The sequence below is a fragment of the Mus pahari genome, chromosome 16, assembly GCF_900095145.1.
Source record: "Mus pahari chromosome 16, PAHARI_EIJ_v1.1, whole genome shotgun sequence".
NCBI lineage: Eukaryota > Metazoa > Chordata > Mammalia > Rodentia > Muridae > Mus > Mus pahari.
In genome coordinates, this window is record NC_034605.1 from 13,587,797 (window position 1) to 13,607,301 (window position 19,505).

At 40.3% G+C, this 19,505-nt stretch overlaps 1 protein-coding gene across 3 annotated transcripts in view; it reads right to left on the bottom strand.

The window, feature by feature from the left end:
• Positions 1-1,220: 1,220 nt before the first annotated feature.
• The window catches only part of Wdr37 (WD repeat domain 37), a 63,635-nt gene continuing 45,350 nt past the window's right edge, over positions 1,221-19,505 (bottom strand). For 2 of the 3 annotated variants that reach the window (XM_029547410.1, XM_021215328.2), the window contains exons 12-14: positions 11,321-11,455; positions 10,764-10,878; positions 3,059-4,115 (exon numbers count right to left, since the gene is read on the bottom strand). In XM_029547410.1, the coding sequence (XP_029403270.1) occupies positions 3,984-4,115; positions 10,764-10,878; positions 11,321-11,455 (382 nt within the window). In that variant the 3' untranslated portion in view covers positions 3,059-3,983. Of the gene's footprint in view, positions 4,116-10,763; positions 10,879-11,320; positions 11,456-19,505 lie in introns of all 3 variants that reach the window. The other variant, XM_021215329.2, reaches the window with a different exon arrangement.

The window sequence follows — 19,505 nt, forward strand, 5'->3', positions numbered from 1 at the left end:
TACAGTTTGCTTAAGAGAGAAACTGGCTCAACCAAATATAAGCCCAAAAGTACAAGGGAGAATCCTGATTGGCCACAGAAAAGAAGGGATTGCTCCTACTGTGTTTCTATGGCTGAGGCGTGGGCACAGTGCCAATACTGTAGTAATAGTGCTAAGTGGTGGTGACAAAGTATCTGTGAGTAAAAAGTTCAAATTCATTTAGCAATGCTAACTTAATGTCTCACATGATTGAAATTTCCCAATGTATTGTTTTTAAAGGGAAAATCCTTAGCATCAGTATCTTAAACATCTTCAAGACCCTGACAAATGTGCTCACAAAGCTAGAATAGGCAGTTCAGATACATTCTGGATTGTGGCTCAAGTAATCCTTCCTTCCTGTAAGAAGTACCTGTGTTAGCCCCCAAAATAAGCGTCAGCCCCATCTCCATGAAGAATGAAATCCACACTTTACCAAGGTCTTTGAATGAGATGGTACCTCATCCCAGGCCACTCACCTCACCCTCTGCACTGGCACACTGTGGTCAGTATCTGCATCACGCCTAATTCCTTCTGACCACCTTCCCACGCAGCAACCTACCTACAGGAAATGGTCCTGCAACTTCATATCTACTTAGAACACTTTGGTTAAACGCCACCTTAACAAAGATTTCTTGGCTAAATGATGTGATAGAGCTACTGAATGCCTCTCTATCTAGACACACAAGTCATGAGTCCCTAAAATACTGTTATCGTTTCTTTCACACAGAATGCTCAGCATGCCAAAGATCCTTGCAATCTACTGTCACTTTGACCAAAGCTGCTTAACAAAAGCTGTTTTAATGACGCTAAACTTAAATCTTGCAACCTTCATGACTTCATTTTCATTTCCTTTCCACAACATGGCCCATGCTCTTTGTACATAATTGAAATGTTCCCAGTTTTAAAAGATTTTTTTTTAAATCCTAAATATTAGCGAAAACCAAAATCTATGGATCTTATGCTATGGGAGAGTCTGGTAGACTCTTACCAATGCTAGTCTTCCCATTGCAAAATAAAAGGATAAAAAAATATAACTGAGTTTTAAGTCTATTTTCAAACAAGCATTATAAGCAATTCACTCAATTTCTGGACAGCTATGCTATTTCTGTAACTCAACAATGCTTCACAAAGTAAAACATGAGGGAGGGGTAAGAACACAAGACTCCCAATAACACAAACCTTTATAATAGTAATTATGGAACACAAATGTTTTAATGAGCTTCGTACTTCAATGAAGACACTGAACTTTTACAAACAGTTACATCAATACAGTAAAGATAACTGATTCCACACAACACTTATAAATGCACTTTTCCCTCAAAAATAAAACAAAATAAAACCTTTTTCACAGATTTAAGTAACAAATGATTTACATAGTCTTCAGATTCTCAAATATGTACAGCTTTTTTGACTCTACAAAAACTGGTATGCTTCAGTTATGGTGGGGGCAGGGATATTTCTGTCCAACAAATCTCTTGGGAAATTTTATATTAATGCACATTTAGTAACCACATATTTCCCCTCCATTATTAAATGAAATTCTGGACACTCCAGCACATAACAGTGTTGCTATTTCCAAACACTATTTCTAATATAAGATTGGTTGTGGCTGATAGCATGACATATCCTTAGCCACACGCACAAGGCCTACAAACATTCATGAGCTCAAGCCCATGCCAATCAGAGACTCCTGAAGATAACACTGTGGTCACAGCAGCAATGGGTTGAGAACAGATGACAAACAGCAGTTAATATAAGTCACATCCTGCTCCTGAGTACTCTCATCGAGCACCATTAGGGTCTTCTGCCCTCGTGGAAATGCGTGGGGAGCCTCATTTCTATGTCAGAGGCTGGTCCCTCCAGTTAGCCAAAGAAAATAAGCAGCCATTGGCAGTGAAGGACACTAGTCTGTATACAAGTTGATGATCACCAATAAAGACTTTTTAAAGCTCCAAAATTGTGTCTGGTAGGTCTTATGTTTGATTTTGCTGTTTATATTTGCATACATTTTTTTCAATGTTCCTAACTATACCTAGACTTTGGGATTAAGATGCAAAGAACATAAGAACATGGCTTGCCACCAACATGAACAACTCTGTGAACAGAGTGGAATGGAAGGGTATGGAAACCCTGTGTGGCTGTAAAGTAAAGCAGTCCACCAGGATCATCATCACACAGTACTCCACCATCAAGCAAAATACATTCAAGACAGCCAGAGCTGGCTCTAACATTTCAATCAACTACAGTGACCAGCCGGACTCAGCTTTCAAATACACCACAGTGAGACTCGTGATCAGAAATGGTCAGACTTTAAAAATACAGCCTTTTTTTTTTTTTTTTTTTTAAGTTGCAAAAACAAAATTATTCAAAGAACCTTTCTAAAGGTTGTAAGACCAGCAACTTTGGTACCCAAGTCAAAGATGTCAATAACCAAGTTCTCACTCCTGGAAAGTGCCACCCAAATGTTCTATGCACATTATACATCTTACACCAAACTTCCTATCACTTACTAGAATTCAGGTGCCCTCCTATGCCACCCAAAGAGAAAGCCAGGGTTGGGGGAGGGGTGGGAGGTGAGGTAACCATAACAGCGTATTACCTCTCTTCCCTTCTCCCTAAATGGTCACTCTCCATAGGGCGGCATGGAAAGGATCAATGTATGAGGGGCAGGCAGTAACTGAGATGTCTCTTTATCAAAACTGTAACTCTGTATGAAACACAAACTTACAAACATCAGATGAACAGTGATCTCTAGAAGGCGAGAACAAAAGGCTCACTCGTGCAGTAGAAGGACTGGCACTGAGAGGCATCCGAGCTGTTCAAGACAAGCGCTTCTGGTTGCCTATGCAACTATCTGCCATGGCTATCACCTTCTGGTTGCCTATGTAACTATCTGCCATGGCTATCACCTTCCCAGGCTACCTAGAGAGCCTCTCACCTGCAAGGTACATAGGGTATGGTTGTCTCTCTTGCCTTCTACCTTGAATTCAATATTCCAGCTTTAAATCAAGTGCTTTATCCATGCAGCAGTGAGACTCCAAAGGTTTCCCAATATTTATTTTGAGGTAGTGCTCATTTATTTGCATTCTTGGCTCTCCAAACACCACCAAGGAAGTAAACCCATTTAGAAATATGAAAACCAAAGATGTAGAAAATAAATAGTATTTTGTCTTCAGGTAGAAGGGCCTTTGTATAAAGATCAAGTCACATTCAATGGATAAATCATTTGAAACTTCTAAAAACTTTATAACCACAGCTATAAATTAAAGTGCTTTGAATTCTGTTTAATGTCTAAAATCAGTGATTAGAATAATCGTATTTTAAAATTTGCATGTATGAGACCTCAAGAGATTGAAATCATTTTCTACAAAATAGCAGAAACATTTTCTTCTCAAAAGAAATTCTGCACAAAACATTGCAAATCCAGGTTACTTTTACAGAACCGGAACAGAAGTCAAGAGTTGAAATGGAATTACACAATAGCACATTCTACAACTTCACATAAACCAAGTATGAACACTCTGTCAGTCCTGCCTCTTGCTAGCCAATGCAAATGAGCTCTGCAGTCTTCCCAGGACAAGGTAGTTATGTATAGTTACTCCAGACAATGTAACAGACTGTTTATGCCTCACAACAGATACACAGTTCACATTTGATTCATACAATGTAATGTAATGCCCTACTGCTCATCTGTCAGCTTCAACAACTCAAAGCATTTTGTATGCTACATGGAGGTGAGCTTCACTTCTACTGACCAGAGGATGCCATTATACACAAGACAAAGATAAAAAACAGACTCACACATCTCTCTGTACACTTCATGCAAGCTGGGCACAATGTGAAAAGAACATATACAAGGCACCCTTCCCAGGGTCAGATCTCACTATAATGGCTGATTAATATGCAGAAGAACCTGCATGAATCAAAAGTCCATGGCAAACTTCAAGCTAAGGAACACCAGTGACTTATTTTTCTTGTAACAATGCAGGAATATTGATGTTCCACCCAATAGCTTGCCTATCGAACCCACAGGTAAATAGATTGCATATGGGGTGGTCTTCACTCCACGCTGAGCAGCACACCATTCGTCTGTGACCCTAGGAAGGAACACACAAAATAAAATTAATGCATTATTTCTGAAACAAAATTTAACACTTGCACCATGATAGCTATATTCCTTAAATGAATAATGTTAATTGCAAAAACTCAATACACATGTAACTCAAGGAAGCCAAAACCTACTGCGCATGGCAAGCGGCTTTCAGAACCAAGCTGGTAGAGCAATGTGTACCACTGGAATGGGTAAGTGAATGGGGGGAGCTCATACCAAAAGTCATGACTAGTCTTTTGAAAAAACGAGTAAGCTTGTAGTCATACACACAAAGATGATCACTTTGAAATTTTTAAATGAACAAATGAAGCTAGAAGACTTATTTTCAGATACACTAAACCAAATTCACTCCAAGACTTCAAATATCATTTAGTAAATATTTCCAATAATAAAAAGACTAATATATATATATATATATATATATATATATATATATATATATATACAAGATGAAACAAAAATAAGAAATGATTTTTTTGTCTAGATTTTAGAACCCTCAAAATTTCTAATTAAATATCAAAATGTTGGAGGAAATTACTACAAAATAGTTTATAAAACTTACAGTGTGATATACTGTGTAGATACAAATATTTGAGCAATTAAATAATGCCTAACACTTAGAATGTCTATACACTACACATCAGGAATTACCCATAAACTAATGCAATAGCTCTAATATGCTACGGTTATTATAAAATAAAGCATAAGAATTGAGTGAAACTGACAGGTATTTATCAAGTAAAAGAACTACTTAGCAAGGGCAGGATAAGATGTTCTACTGTAAAAACATTCAATATAAATAATGTTTATACACACAGGGAACTCAACCATGCTGTAAAAAACTAACTATAAAAAAAAACCCTGTGTGACAGGTCTATTATGAAGGTGTTTTTCATTGATTATTTGCTAAGAGTTTGTTTTCGTTTTTTAAAGAAAAGGAAGAAATCACATCTACATCCATTAGTTGGCAATAAAGCCATGCCTTAGTACGGGAACTACTTAAAAGATAAGTGTTGAGTATTTTCACAGAATACTGAAAATAGGTACTGGACAAGTGGGTAAAAGGAAATGGCCATTTGGGAAGAGCTACTAAGGGAAGAGCTGGGCGCCACATTTGTTTGACAAGACTCACTGAAGAGGAAAGGGGAATATCCACACATCATGTGGTCACAGCGTCAAGTACCCAGAGAAGGGGATGATCCACTAACACAGAGCTGAGCTACTCAACACTACTGTGGATAGTCACAACAGGCATTCTTTTATTAAAAGCCACAAGGATCCCATCTTATCTGCAAACCTACAGATTAGAAATCACTGGACCTCAGGACCTTATGACCCTGCAGCTCTTAACAGTCCTCATAGCACACATCCTACACTATCCCCAAAATAAAACATTTTAAAGTTGCTGTCCTTTCAACTGGACATGTGGCGTGCACACCTGTATTCTAGCTACTTTAGCGGGCTCAGGGAAGAGGTTCCAAGTTATGCCAGTCCAGGCAACTTAATATGACACTGTGACTCAGTGGTAGAACAAATACTTAGCAGAAGTGAGAACTCCAGGATTGAAACCCAGTAGTGAAGAAAACAAGCTTCCCATACAAGCTCTGTTTTGGTTTTCTGTTTTTAAAACTAGTCAGGTGAAAGCAGCTACAAGAGGATGTCTAGCTGTAAAGCTATGGTACTAAAATTACACTTATTTGAAGAAGTATTACAGGTCTAAAATGAAGTTATCTTATTCATTAATCTTAAAAAGAAACCTATTTCACATATTGTTATAAGAAAGAATAAACTCAGGCCAAAAGAAAAATTCTATAATTCCAGCAAACCTGAATATTTTACAGATAATTCTACATGGAATTTTCTACATAGAACTAGGACCACAAAGATCAACTTAGAAGTTCTTACTTTCTTGAGGAAAAAAAAAAAAATCAATAGAATAATGAAGTAACCCACACTTTAATCAGTCTCATCACAAAAGCATTCTTTATATAGCAATAGTAATTCTTGGGCACACGTGAGTAGCCCACCATGCTGAATGTATGATTAAAACTTTGGTTTGAGGCTACTGGATTTAGTGTATCTGCTTTTATGTTGAGGTCCTTGATTCAAGTGGACCTGAGCTGTGTGCAGGGTGACAAATATGGATCAATTTGCACTCTTCTACATGCAGACTGCCAGTTAGACCAGCACCATTTGTTGAAGATGCTTTCTTTTTTCCATTGTACGGTTTTGGCTTCTTTGTCAAAGATCCAAATGTCCTTGGTGTGTGGTTTTATTTCTGGGTCTTCAATTCAATTGCATTGATTTACCTGGCTCTCTCTGTACTGATACCATGTGGGGTTTTTTTTAAATCACAATTGCTTGAGGTCAGAGGTAGTGATCCCAAGAGAATCTTTTTATTGTTAAGAATTGTTTTCATTATCCTGGGATTTTTGCTTTTCCACATGAAAATTGAGAATTGGTCTTTCCATGTCTGTTAAGACTTGTATTGGAACCAGGCAATGGTGACATACGCCTTTAATCCTAGCACTTGGGAGGCAGAGGCAGGCAGATTTCTGAGTTTGAGGTCAGCCTGGTCTACAGAGTGAGTTTCGACACAGGGCTACACAGAGAAACTCTGTCTCGAAAAACAAAAAACAAACAAACAAAAAAGACTTGTATTGGAATTCTGATGGGGATTGCATTGAATCTGTAGATTGCTTTTGGTAAAATGGCCATTTTCACTATGTTAATCCTACCAATCCATGAGCACAGGAGATCTTTCCATCTTCTGAGGTCTTCTTCAATTTCTTTCTACAGGGACTTGAAGTTCTTGTCATACAGATCTTTCACTTGCTTGGTTACAGTTACACCAAGATATTTTATATAATTTCTGGCAATTGTGAAGGGTGTCATTTCTCTAATTTCTTTCTCACCCCATTTATTATTTGTATAAAGGAAGGCTATTGATTTGTTTGATTTAATTTTATATCCAACCACTTTGGTAAAGTTGTTTATCAGCTATAGGAGTTCTCTGGCAGAATTTTGGGGATTGCTTTAGTATACTATCATATCATCTACAAATAGTGATAGCTTGACTTCTCCTTTCCAATTTGTATCTCTTTGATATCCTTTTGTTCTTACTGCTCCAGCTAGAACTTCAAGTAGAGGAAGATGTATTTGATTAGATAGGGAGACTGGGCAACCTTGTCTTATCCCTGATCTTTGTCAGATTACAAAACAACAACCTACAGATTGGGAAAAGATCTTCACTAAACTTATATCCAATAGAGGGCTAATACCCAAAATATGTAAAGAACTCAATAAGTTATACTCCAAAAACCCAAATAAACCAATTAAAAAATGAGGTACAGAGCTAAACAGAGAATTCACAACAGAGGAATCTTGAATGGCTGAGAAACACTTAAAGAAATGCATAACATACTTAGTTATCAGGGAAATACAAATCAAAATGACCCTAAGATTCCACCTCACATCAATCACAGAATGGCTAAGATCAAAAACTCAAGAAACAGCACAAAGAAGAAACAGAAGTTGGAAAGGATGTGGAGAAAGAAGAACACTCCTCCACTGCTGGTGGGATTGCAAACTTGTACAACCACTCTGGAAATCAATCTGACAGTTCCTCAAAAAAGGAAATAATTCTACCTGAAGACCCAGTATACCACTCTTGGGCATATACCGAAAAGATGCTCCACTATACCACAAGGTCATGTGGTCCACTATTTTCATAGCAGCCTCACTTGTAATAGCCATAAACTGAAAGCAACCCAGATATCCCTCAATCAAATAATGGATACAGAAAATGTGGTTCATTTACACAATAAAATACTATTCAGCTATTAAAAATGAGAACAGCATGAATTTTGCAGGCAATAATCCAGAGGACCCAAAAGGACATGCATGGTATGGAATGTACTCATTGATAAGTAGGTATTAGCTAAAAAGAACAGAATACTCAAGATACACCCCACAGACCCTAAGAAGTTAAACAAGAAGGAAGGTCCAAGTGAGGATGCTTAAATCCCACTTAGAAGGGGGAACAAAATAATCATGGAAAGCAGAAGGGAGGGACTTCAGTGGGAGAGGGAAGGGGTAGGGGAAAAGGGGGGCAGGATCAGGTATGGGAGAAGACAAGACAGAAGCTGAGAGGGCTAGGAGAATGAATAGAAATGTGCGGCTACCAGTGATGGGGACAGGGGGTATGGGGAAACCTCTAGAAAATCCCAGAGAACTGGTATATAAAAGGCTCCTAGGACCTTACCCAAAATGCCTAATAGTGGGGAAATAGAACCTGAAGAGACCACCTCCAGTAGTGAAACAGGGTCCCCAGTTGCAGGATGGGACCACCCACCTACCTTCAAAATATTTGACCCAGAGCTGTTCCTGTCTAAAAGAAATGCAGGGACAAAAATGGAACAGAGACTAAAGAAATGGCCAACCAGTGACCAGCCCAACTTGGGATCCATCCCATGGGTGGGCACCAAACCCCAACACTGATGCCATGCCATGTTGTGCTTGCAGACAGGAGCTTAGCATGGCTGTCCTGAGAGGCTCTGCCAGCGGCTGACTGAGACAGATGCAGATACTTACAGCCAACCACTGGACTGAGGTCAGGGATCCTATGGAAGAGCTAGGGGATGGTCTGAAGGAGCTGAAGGGGATTGCAACCCCATAGGAAGAACAACAGTGTCAACTAACTTGGACCCCTGGGAGCTCCCAGAGACTAAGCCACCAACCAAAGAGCATGCATGGGTTGGTCTGAGGCCCTGGGCATATATGTAGCCGAGAACTACTTTGTCTGGCCTCAGTGGAAGAGGATGTGCCTAATCCTGTAGAAACTTGATGCCCCAGGAAAGGGGGATTCTAGTGGGGGGAAGGATACCCTCTCAGAGGCAAAGGGGAGAGGGGATAGGGTGAAGAACTCTGGGAGGGGGAACAAGATTTGGGATATAAATAATTAAAATAATTAAATCAAACAATCAAAAAAAAAAGTGAAACCTTTGGTGCACTTTGTGACCTTGTAGGAATGTGAAATGTCTTCACTCTGCTCTGATGAGCATCTCCCTACAGTATACACACAAAGAACCAAAAGATCTCATTAACCTAGGCAGCACACCGTTGTGAGTGGTAACAGAGTGGCTGAGACACCGCTGCTGGAAGGACTGCCATGCTTGGGAACTCGTATGCCACGCAGAGAGAAGGGGTGTCGTGCTGACAGCTACTACCCCACTACGGGTACTCTACGCACTGCTCTCCAGACTCATCCTAGTGCGCAGTGTTTGCAGGACACACTGCTCCAGAGCTGGCTTGTGAACTGTACTCTGAAGTATTACATGATGAGGTGGGAACCATACCAACATGGAGGAATCAAAAGAAATGCAGCCAACAGCTGTATGTAAGGTATGCACGCAAAGCTCAAAGAATGTGTGTAAGTGCAAACAGACAAGTGAGCTGGAGGGACCAGGGAACAGATCCACTAACAGACCCATCAGACCTTACAGTGGCATTTAGGGAAGATCCAAAGGGAAAAAGATCAGAATGACTAGTGTCCTGGCTAGTTTATGTCAACTTGAACTAATGCTTAACAAGAGTCATCTGAAAGAAGGAAACTTCAACTGAGAAAATGTCTCCATAAGACACAGCTAATTGTCTTACTTAGTGATTGATCTGGAGTAGTCCAGCATGGTTTGGGTGGTTTCACCCCTGGACTGCTTGTCCTAGGTTCTGTAAGAAACCTGAGCTGAACAAGTCCTGAGGAGCAAGTCAGGAGGCAGCACCCCTTCATGGCCTCTACATTGGCTCCTGCCCCTAGGTTCCTGTCCTGCTTGAATTCCTGTCCTGACTTCCTTCCATGATGAACAGTGATATGGAATACAAGCCAAATAAAACCCTTCCTCCCCAAGTTGGTTTGATCTTAGTGTTTCATCACAACAATGGTAACCCCAACTAAGATACTGTACTATGGGAATCTCAGTTAAACACGCAGCCAAAAGAAAAGAACTCTGCCTCCACTACTTGTCAACTCACATACTATATAAGCTGAGGCCCCAGCCCCAAACTCACACAGTATAAGCTGAGGCCCCAGCCCCAAACCCACACAGTATAAGCTAAGACCCCAGGTCCCTAACCTACATAGTATAAGCTGAGGTCCCAGTCCCAATTCACAAAGCATCAAGAAGTCATCCAAGGGCCTGCTTTAAGGCACCAGGAGTAGGTGTTCCTTGGTTACATTCTGATTCTGCTAGGCTAAACTGGAGCCATGACTGCAGGCACTAGGGGATGAGCTGAACAGAACAAGCAAAAGCATCTACCAAACTCCTGTATCTCACATCTAATGGTAGCAAGGAATAATTCCCCAACTTATACGGAAAATAGAGCTTTTATTTCTGGTGATACCCCACCATAGGAAGATGTTTCTCTGGTTGGAGGTAGAGGTAGGTATCCCATCTCCAGGAGTTCCCACCAATCTGACTAGCTCATCACCTCATGAAACACTTTGCTAAAGTTCATTTTTATGTCTTCTAAATATTTTAATGTGGCCTGTTTCTATTTCTCTGAGGCACCACTGATATAAAACACAGAACTGCAAATTCTCCTTTGCTGTTCATAATGAACACACTGTAAGCAATACCTGTCGGCTGCTCCGAGGAAGCCGTGCTAGTCTCACTCCCGACATATCAAACAATCGCACTTGCCGGTTGTCATGAGGGAGGGCTATGATTTTTTGGCCAACACATACATTGATCCTACAAAGAAGACATAGAAACAAGTTTGTATAAAACTGACAGTGTAGTATTTTGAATTTACAGAAAAAAATTCACATTTCAAGACAAACTAAATGAGTAAACCACATGGGAAGTCTGCCTATGACACTGGACAAGAGATCTAGGCACACTTAACTGCCAGTTCAGAAGTGACTCCACACACACGTACAATACAGTCACACAGACCAACAGCACACAGAGCCTCTCAGTTAATGAATTTAACGAAGCCCTAAAACATCTGGCTACGAAACTTCTTTTCTGACTCTTGTCTTACTACACTAACATACTACACATTGAGTAAGCTTAAGTAGTTACAGATACTGAAATCACATAAAAGAGAATAAATATATTTCCCCAGGAGGTTGAACCCTCTTCCCAAAAGCTGTATGACCAAACAAGACAATAAATTACAATCAACCCTTACCTATTAATGGCAGAGTCTGTGCGAATTGTCGCAATTGGAGATCTCATATTTTTTAAATCCCAAACTTTTACTGTGCGGTCATCACTGCCTGAAACGACGTTGTCTCCCACAGTGAACACAGCAGAGGTCACAGTGCTACAGGTAAAGGTTAGACACATCAGTAGTTAGAGTTCAGGATGTACCAAGTGCCCTCCCACATTACATGCTACACAAAGTTTTGCATCCAGAGGGAGCAACAGAGGGCAAGGAGATTGGGGATGTGCAAGCTTACAGTGTCCTCTGCTCTGCAAGCGCGTGTCTATTTCTTAAACTCTCCTTGTAAATACGTTAAAGACCCCTGCTTCATGTGCCAATGGAGGGGGAATGCACTGTGTCTGCTCTGTCCTGTCATCCTCAGACAGTCCAGCAAGATATTACTAGAAAAATAGAGATTAAACAGCCTGCCAAATGTCGATAGAGCTAAGTCTGGTGGGATGAGTTAAATAAAAATCTACCCAAACTATAACTTCCAATTCAGTTAAAACACATGAGTTATGGAAAACACTGGGTAATCCATAAGTGGAAAAGTTCAACTGACATTTTTTCCAAATAAGATACACCCATGAGATAGCTCTGTCAGTGAAATATTTGCCACACAAGCACCAGGTCCCAAGTTCAATCCCCAGAACACATATAAAAAGCCAGGCATGGCAGCATGTAATCCTAGGGCTGAAGGGGTAGGGACTGAAGGATTCCTGGAATGCTAGCCACCAAGTCTTCTGAAATCTGTGAACTCCAGATTCAGTGAAAGAATTGGTCTCAAAAGCTAAAGTGAAGAGCAAATGAGTGACAAAGATACTAGAATGTTGACCTGCAGCCTCAAAGTATGTGCACACACCTCCACCTCCACCTCCACCTCCACCTCCACCTCCACCTCCACCTCCACCACCTCCACCTCCACCAGTCATTAGGAAAGTCGTCTCAGTGAGAAGTGGTCATGGCCTGCTGGGTTTACGTGTGATGTAGCCCTTCATTTCAAGCCAAAGTCACCAACCACTTGTTGAGAAAGGACTAAAATGATAAAATAGTACCTGAAGGAGACACACCTCAACACAATCTCCTCTCGTCACTGGAAAGTTCTGTAGGAGACTATGATAAAGCTTACTTCCCAGGAACTAAGGACTGATAGGCCATCCTTAAAAATGTGACCTGGCATGACATGTAGGAATACTTCCAGGGAATGCTACTGTTTTGACTTCATGTAGGTGAGTCTCCATCTTACCATGCATCTCTGCAGTAGGACTTTGCAGGTCTTGCTTCCTGCCTGGTACAATGTGACTGTACATGCTGATTAATGCTTTAATATCTGATCTCCCCAGGACAACACTGCCTGATTCCAAATGCCCAAATCAGCAAATCCAGAGATGCCAATGCAGGAGCCTCTCAACACTCCATCCTCACCTCTACAGCTGTCTCCCACCGATACAAAACCCAGGGCCATCCCTTCCATGTGAAGGCTCACCACTCACATGTTACCCTACAAGATGACAATCAGTAAGCTTAGTTACGATGTCTTTTTATCCCCACAAATCATTTGTTTGAAGAAAAAAAAAAAAAAAAGCTTTGTTTCTGTATCCTAAATTTACACATTAACTACTTGGAACTCAGAAATTCCAATTTAAATGATACTTGGTCCTGTTCCACAATCTGTACTAAGATGTGATTTCATGTTCTATTTAGGCTCATTATAGGAATCTAATCAGTCACTAGGTCCAATTTATAAAAACTCTATTAATTTGAATAGGCACAGCTAAGTTCTAATTAAGTCTAAGTTCTACTACATTAATCAAGAATTTTAAACACCACCACCAGTGTAGCTACTAAGAACCAAAAGGTTTTCAACAAGACCTGACAATAAACTACAGCACACCACTGAGGCCCCAGAGTACAACCAGGACAAATACTGGGTTTGTAAAACTATTTTCACATTAATTCACCTTGCCTTATGCAAGACAAGCATTGCCATGGCACTGGCATCAGCAACACAATTTTGCCCATGCCAATTACTCAACTAGAACTGGCACTGGGTGGGATTCCTGTCTGACGGTGGGTATGCTGGACACTGAGAAGTACAGCAGCCTTCCTCCTTCCACTCGTCTGATGCCAGTGGGTACCTCCTCCCTACATGTGACAATCAATGACTTACAAAACCACCTGTGTTACAAACACTGCACTACATCTGGATGGGGCATAAACAACACATAATACACAGAAATATATGATACCGGGAGAAACAGACATATAGACAAACCTGTAAATTATGATTGACCTCTGATGATTATTTTTATTTTATATGCATTGGTGTTTTGTCTGTGTGTGTGTCTATGTGAGGGTATCAGATCTCCAAGAACTAGTATTACAGACAGCTGTGAGCTGTCATGTGAGTGCTGGGAATTGAAGTCAGGCCCCCTGGAAGAGGATCTCTCCAACCCCATATATTCTTTAATTAAATAAATAACAGCATAGGGCCTGACTTTAAATGAAGTGTAGCAAAGGTTACAGGAACATTTAAAAACCTTTTTTATACTGCCAGAGATTTGAAAAGCATGAGGTAAAGATATCCACTGACTTCTGTTTGCAGTATATTCTAGAAGATTTTGGCCAAGTTAAATTTCAGCTAGCATCTTGCTCAATTAATACAAAGAGGGAAAAGCCGCAACAAAAGATCATCTGACCCTATGTTAATGAAATGCTAGAAGACATTAGGTTCTTAATAAATCACGATCCTGACAGGTATTGTAGGACATCAAAAGAAAAACCTGGCAAAGAGGCAGTAGTTTTAAAGACACCCTTGGACCATGGGTCCCACCGGGAGGCTAGTGAACTACAACCACTCACTGGAAAAGCTTCAGACTCTGCCAAACTCCAGCAAAACTCATTTATCTTGTCGTGGAGAGCAGCCGAGCATGTACTTCCAGCTGACAGTATGGTACCTTCTCACCACACACCACTGCCTGATCTGGAACATTCTGCTCCCTCCGTGGGTCTCAATCAACGGAAATACTGTAATGCTAGCACTCCTCATTAGGACTAACAGCTGTCTTCCCAGTCACACAGAGACACAAAACTGTTTTGCATAACAATCTGCTGAAATTTCACAGCTAAGAAAAAAAAATATATGATGTGGAAAATGCTGGACCATGAAATGCTAATGTAGTGTGCTTCTCTGGCATCTTCTCAAAAACCAACTACCAGGTTGCCATCCCATCCCCCCACCCTTTTTTTTAATTTAAGTTCCTACAAAAGAACACTTTTGTATCTGTGGAGCAGGAGATCCGGTATTTACAGACAGTAAGTGGTCCCTACGTAGAAACACAATTGTACAGGACATCCCCTGTCAGAAGACAGGCTTCTGTGTTCCAGCACACATAATCCATCTTTCAAAGGAATGAGGGTTTTACCTCTGTCCACTTTAGCAGGTCTGTTGCTGCCCTTGTTCAGCTCGTGTTTAGGCAGCCATGTTGATGAGACTTATAGCTTCTGACACTACTAGGAGAACATCTCATAGCAAATGCCCTAATACCCTTAACATCTTTTGTGAGTTGTTTTGTGGATGTAAAAATATATGCATATAACAATCAATTAAAAAAGAGATCATGAATTTGAAGGAGAACAAAGAAGGGTACCTAAGAAGATTTGGAGGAAAAAGAAGGGAAAATGATATATTTTAATTATATCATAATTTCAAAAATATTTTAAAAGAAATGTACCTGGAGTTGGAGAGATGGCTCACCAGTTAAGAGAGAATGTTGCTCTTGCAGAGGACCCAGGTTTGGTTCCCAGAACACAAATGGTAGCTCACAAACATCAGTTTAAGAACACAAATCTTATTCAAGATGTTACTTTGTTTCAATCTCATACTGTGAATTATATCTAATAATTAATTTTATCTTTAATCCAAGCTAATTACCCAGCTAACCAAAATTTTTGTAAGCAGTTCATTGCCGAGATAAAGCTTGCAGGTTACTGACATGAGATATTAAGGGAAAAATTAAAAACATAATACACTTTGTTTAAGAGATGGCTGATTAACATTGAAAGTACTGGGCTGGAGAGGTGATTCAGCAGTTAAGAGCACCGACTGCTCTTCCAGATATCCAGAGTTCAATTCCTAGCAACTACATAGTGGTTCTCTGTAATGGGATCTGATAACTTCTTCCAGTTTGTCTGAAGACAGCTGCAGTGTACTCATATACATTAAATGAATAAATAAGTAAATAATCCTTAAAGAAAAAAAAAAAAAAAAACACAAATCTATTTAAAATTATTACTAAACAGTTAAAATACTAAGCTTCATACAATAAGCCAGGCAGTGGTGGTGCACACCTTTAATCCCAGCACTCAGAAAGTGGAGGCAGGCAAATCTATGAGCTGGAGGACAGCCTGGTCTATAGAGTGAGTTTCAGGACAGTTAGAGCTACACAGAGAAACTGTCACAAAAAGCCAAAGGCTTCATACAATAATGTCATTCATGCAACACTAAATGTCAACGCTTATTTGCTTTCTTGAAATCTTGTCTTTTTGACTTAAAAACATTGTAAGTTTAAAGTATTTTAAATTACATTGATAATTTTAAACAAATACATTGTTTAAACTTAGTGAAAAGTGACCTCCCTCAGAAAAAAAAAAAAAGAAAATCATACTATAATGGCATTCTTGCAATATGAAGGGTCAATGTGGTGTTTCTTGAAATCTGGTCTTCCTGACTTAAAAAAACATTGTAGAGTGTTTTATTTTATTCTAAAGTAGTTTAGAGGGCTGGTGAGATGGCTCAGTAGCTAAGAGCACTGGCTGCTCTTCCAGAGGTTATGAATTCAATTCCCAGCAACCACATGGTGGCTCACAACCATCTGTAATGGAATCTGGTGCCATTTTCTGGTGTGTCTGAAGACAGCAACAGTGTACTTACATATAATTATAAATAAGTTTTTGGACCACAGCTAGCAGAGGTTATGAATTCAATTCCCAGCAACCACATGGTGGCTCACAACCATCTGTAATGGAATCTGGTGCCATTTTCTGGTGTGTCTGAAGACAGCAACAGTGTTTTCTTAAATAAAAATAAATAAATAAATCTTTTTTTTAAAGTAATTTAGAATATTTGTAATGATATTGGTAATTTTAAAGAAAGTGGCAATAAATGTATTGTTTGAACTTGGTGAGAAGTGGCCTCCCTTGGTTTTTAACTATTTAACTTTCCACTTATGTCCTGACCCAAGATACTATCAATTAACAGTGACCAACATCTCAAGAGCAGATATTATGAATTCATTTTTATATATAAAAATTTTGAGGTTCTATTTTTTGAAGTATTATAAATTACATTTTATAACAACTTTTAACCTAATATAATGCTTTGGCTGAAGATGGCTGGGAAGAGAAAAGGTGCTGGCCACCAAGCCTGTCAGCCTGAACCCAGTGGTGGAAGAGAGAACTGATTCTCAAGGTGACCTCCAGACACAAGGGAATGCCCTCTCATGCTCACACATACACATGCACATGATACAAAATAAGCATCTTAATATAGTACAGATGAGATTTATTCATTAGAAAGAGAGAAAGTGAAGCCACCACAGTATACTTGCAAGTTTCTTTACTCTTAAATATTAACAGATTAGCAAAAACCTCAAACGTCAAAAACAAAAATCACTCCTGCTTGAATACACATAAGTCAATAGTGGCACCACATAGCAGAGTGGGCCAGGAGGGTACTTGCACCCAGTCCTGGGTCAGCAGTGACTGTTCCAGGGCCTGAGAAAGGCCTTCATCCCCAAAACAAGGAAGCTGACCAAAATGAATCCCAACCTGAGGCTGGGGTTACTTCTACCTATCCAATACTGAATTGTGTCAGCTGAAAGCAGCTAGCTACATCTTGAGCCACAAGTAGAAGAAATAAGCCCCAGACTCCGTGAGGAAACCTCTTAGAGGTGGTAGAGTACAATGTGTCTATCTCTATGGATGCACACTATGAATGTGTAGAACCGTTATTACAACTTCCCACAGGCAGAAATAGATGCTAACGACAAACTGGTAAGGAATACCCTAAAGCAAGGTACATTCACTTGACTCTGCCTCTCACTGAGAAGGCTAAGGGAGTAACAAGATGGTGTCAAGAAGGACCCATGAGTTCTATGCTTAGGCAAGGAAGAAAGACGGAAAATAAAACGTCCCTTTTGAAGGGACATTTTTAAAGTTCAGAATGAAATTAGGCATGGCAGTTTGTCCCATAATTCAAAAGATGGGGCAGGAGGGTTACCAAAAGTTTGAAGCTAGCCTGTGATACATAACTAAGTACAGTTCAGCCTAGGCTACATACAAGTGAGACTGTTTCAAAAGGACAAACCCACAAAAAATCTTCAGAATGAGTTATTATCACAACTTCAGAATGAGTTATTATCATAACATATAGGAATTCTTTAAGGAGAGCAAGCCAAGAAAACAGCTGAGTACTTTACCCCAGCATGTGGAGAATTCTCCCTGTCTACTTCTGGTTGCTGGAAGGCTAATACTTGAGAGGCAACCACTCTACAGACATCAAAACCCTCCGTCCTTTACAATCATGAAGGAACTACCATGGGCAAACATCCCTGGTACGACCATACATCAGACTGCTGGCAGAAATTTCTAGAACTGCTCTCTAACTTAGAAAAACAATGTCTCCATCCACCACCCACCATCAGATGTAGCTGCCACAGGAACAGGGAAGGGAGCTGACTGAAGCTCTGCAATGGGAAAGCTCATGCCCTACTCATTCATCAAGCTAAGGCTAACACATACTCTTAAGCTAAGGCTCAGACATCACAAATGAGTGACACCTATAGACCAGTCAACTTGCTAAAGATAGCCACCCTGCCATCCTCTGCATTACATAGGCCTTCAAGGGGCCCACCAGTGCTGACTGGTAGGGAATGGCAATCACAGTACCACTGGTTTCTTCCTAAAAAGTTCTAGAGCCCAGACTACATTCTAGTAGACTCAAAGTTAGCTACAGATCTATGATCTTCATGACATGCCTGTAAACTTCCTCAACACCCTCTGGTCTGTCTGACTATATGTTCCCCTGGAGAAATCACACCTAATTCAGCAACTCGGCACATCCCTCACCAGCCTCTCCAAAGAGGATGCAATGGGCCTCATGCTCCTTGACCTGCACATGCTACACCTGCAGATGTCCCATGCTACCCAGCCTCTGATGCCTACTTCTTCCCTTCACCATTTACCTGAAGAGACTTCCACACCCAACTTCCAGGAAACACCAAAGCCACAGAGACCATTCAATCACCAGATTCTGTGTCACCATCTGCCTCTGCCTGACAGGAGCAAGGCCATCATGATGCCCCCCTCTGGTCTCCCAAGACTCAGCTCTATGGCATTTCCCATAGTCCTCCATCTGAAAACAAACCTTTGGATTCCTCTCTACACCTCTTCAACAAACCTCTCAGAAACCCACACCTAATCCCCCACACACCCCCAAAAAAGGAGCAGGTCAAGTCACTGGCGCCAGACAAGCCTGAGACAAGGATGCAGCCCTACTGTTAGCCCCTGACAGCCATGCTGGCAGCTGGCCTCCAGCCTCACTTCCCATCTCACTGCCAGTAACTATCCATTTCACACTGAAAAAATTAACTTTGTCTCATTCTTTTAAAATGGCAATTTGTACCCATACCATTCATCAAAGATAGGTGTTTTTCCTAGTGAGATTTCACAGCTGTGTAATATGTGACATGTTTCACATCAGTTTCTTGGAAAAGATAGATACCAAAAAAATATAGTACCTTACTTTTTAAAAACCTTCTCCACAGTAAATGTTACTTGAAAAGCTACAATTCTAACACCCTACAAGATAAAGCAGCTTCCCTTCAAAATCAGGCAAATGACACTTTTATTATGAACCAAATTAAACTACTTTTTTGAACCATTTATACTTACTCCTCTGAATACATACAAAGTTTTACCTTAGGGCCTCAACACTGCAGACACAGTGACAGCCCTTTGGAGTTATTAACTAAGCAAAGAAAAGCATATCATCTTGATCATTTCACAAAGGGAAGCAGAACTACTGTAGAAATGTCAACCCACAGGTCTAGAACAGCACTCTGCTTGTGCTCTCTAGACTAAGCAACAGTACTCATCTCTGTGCTCTCTA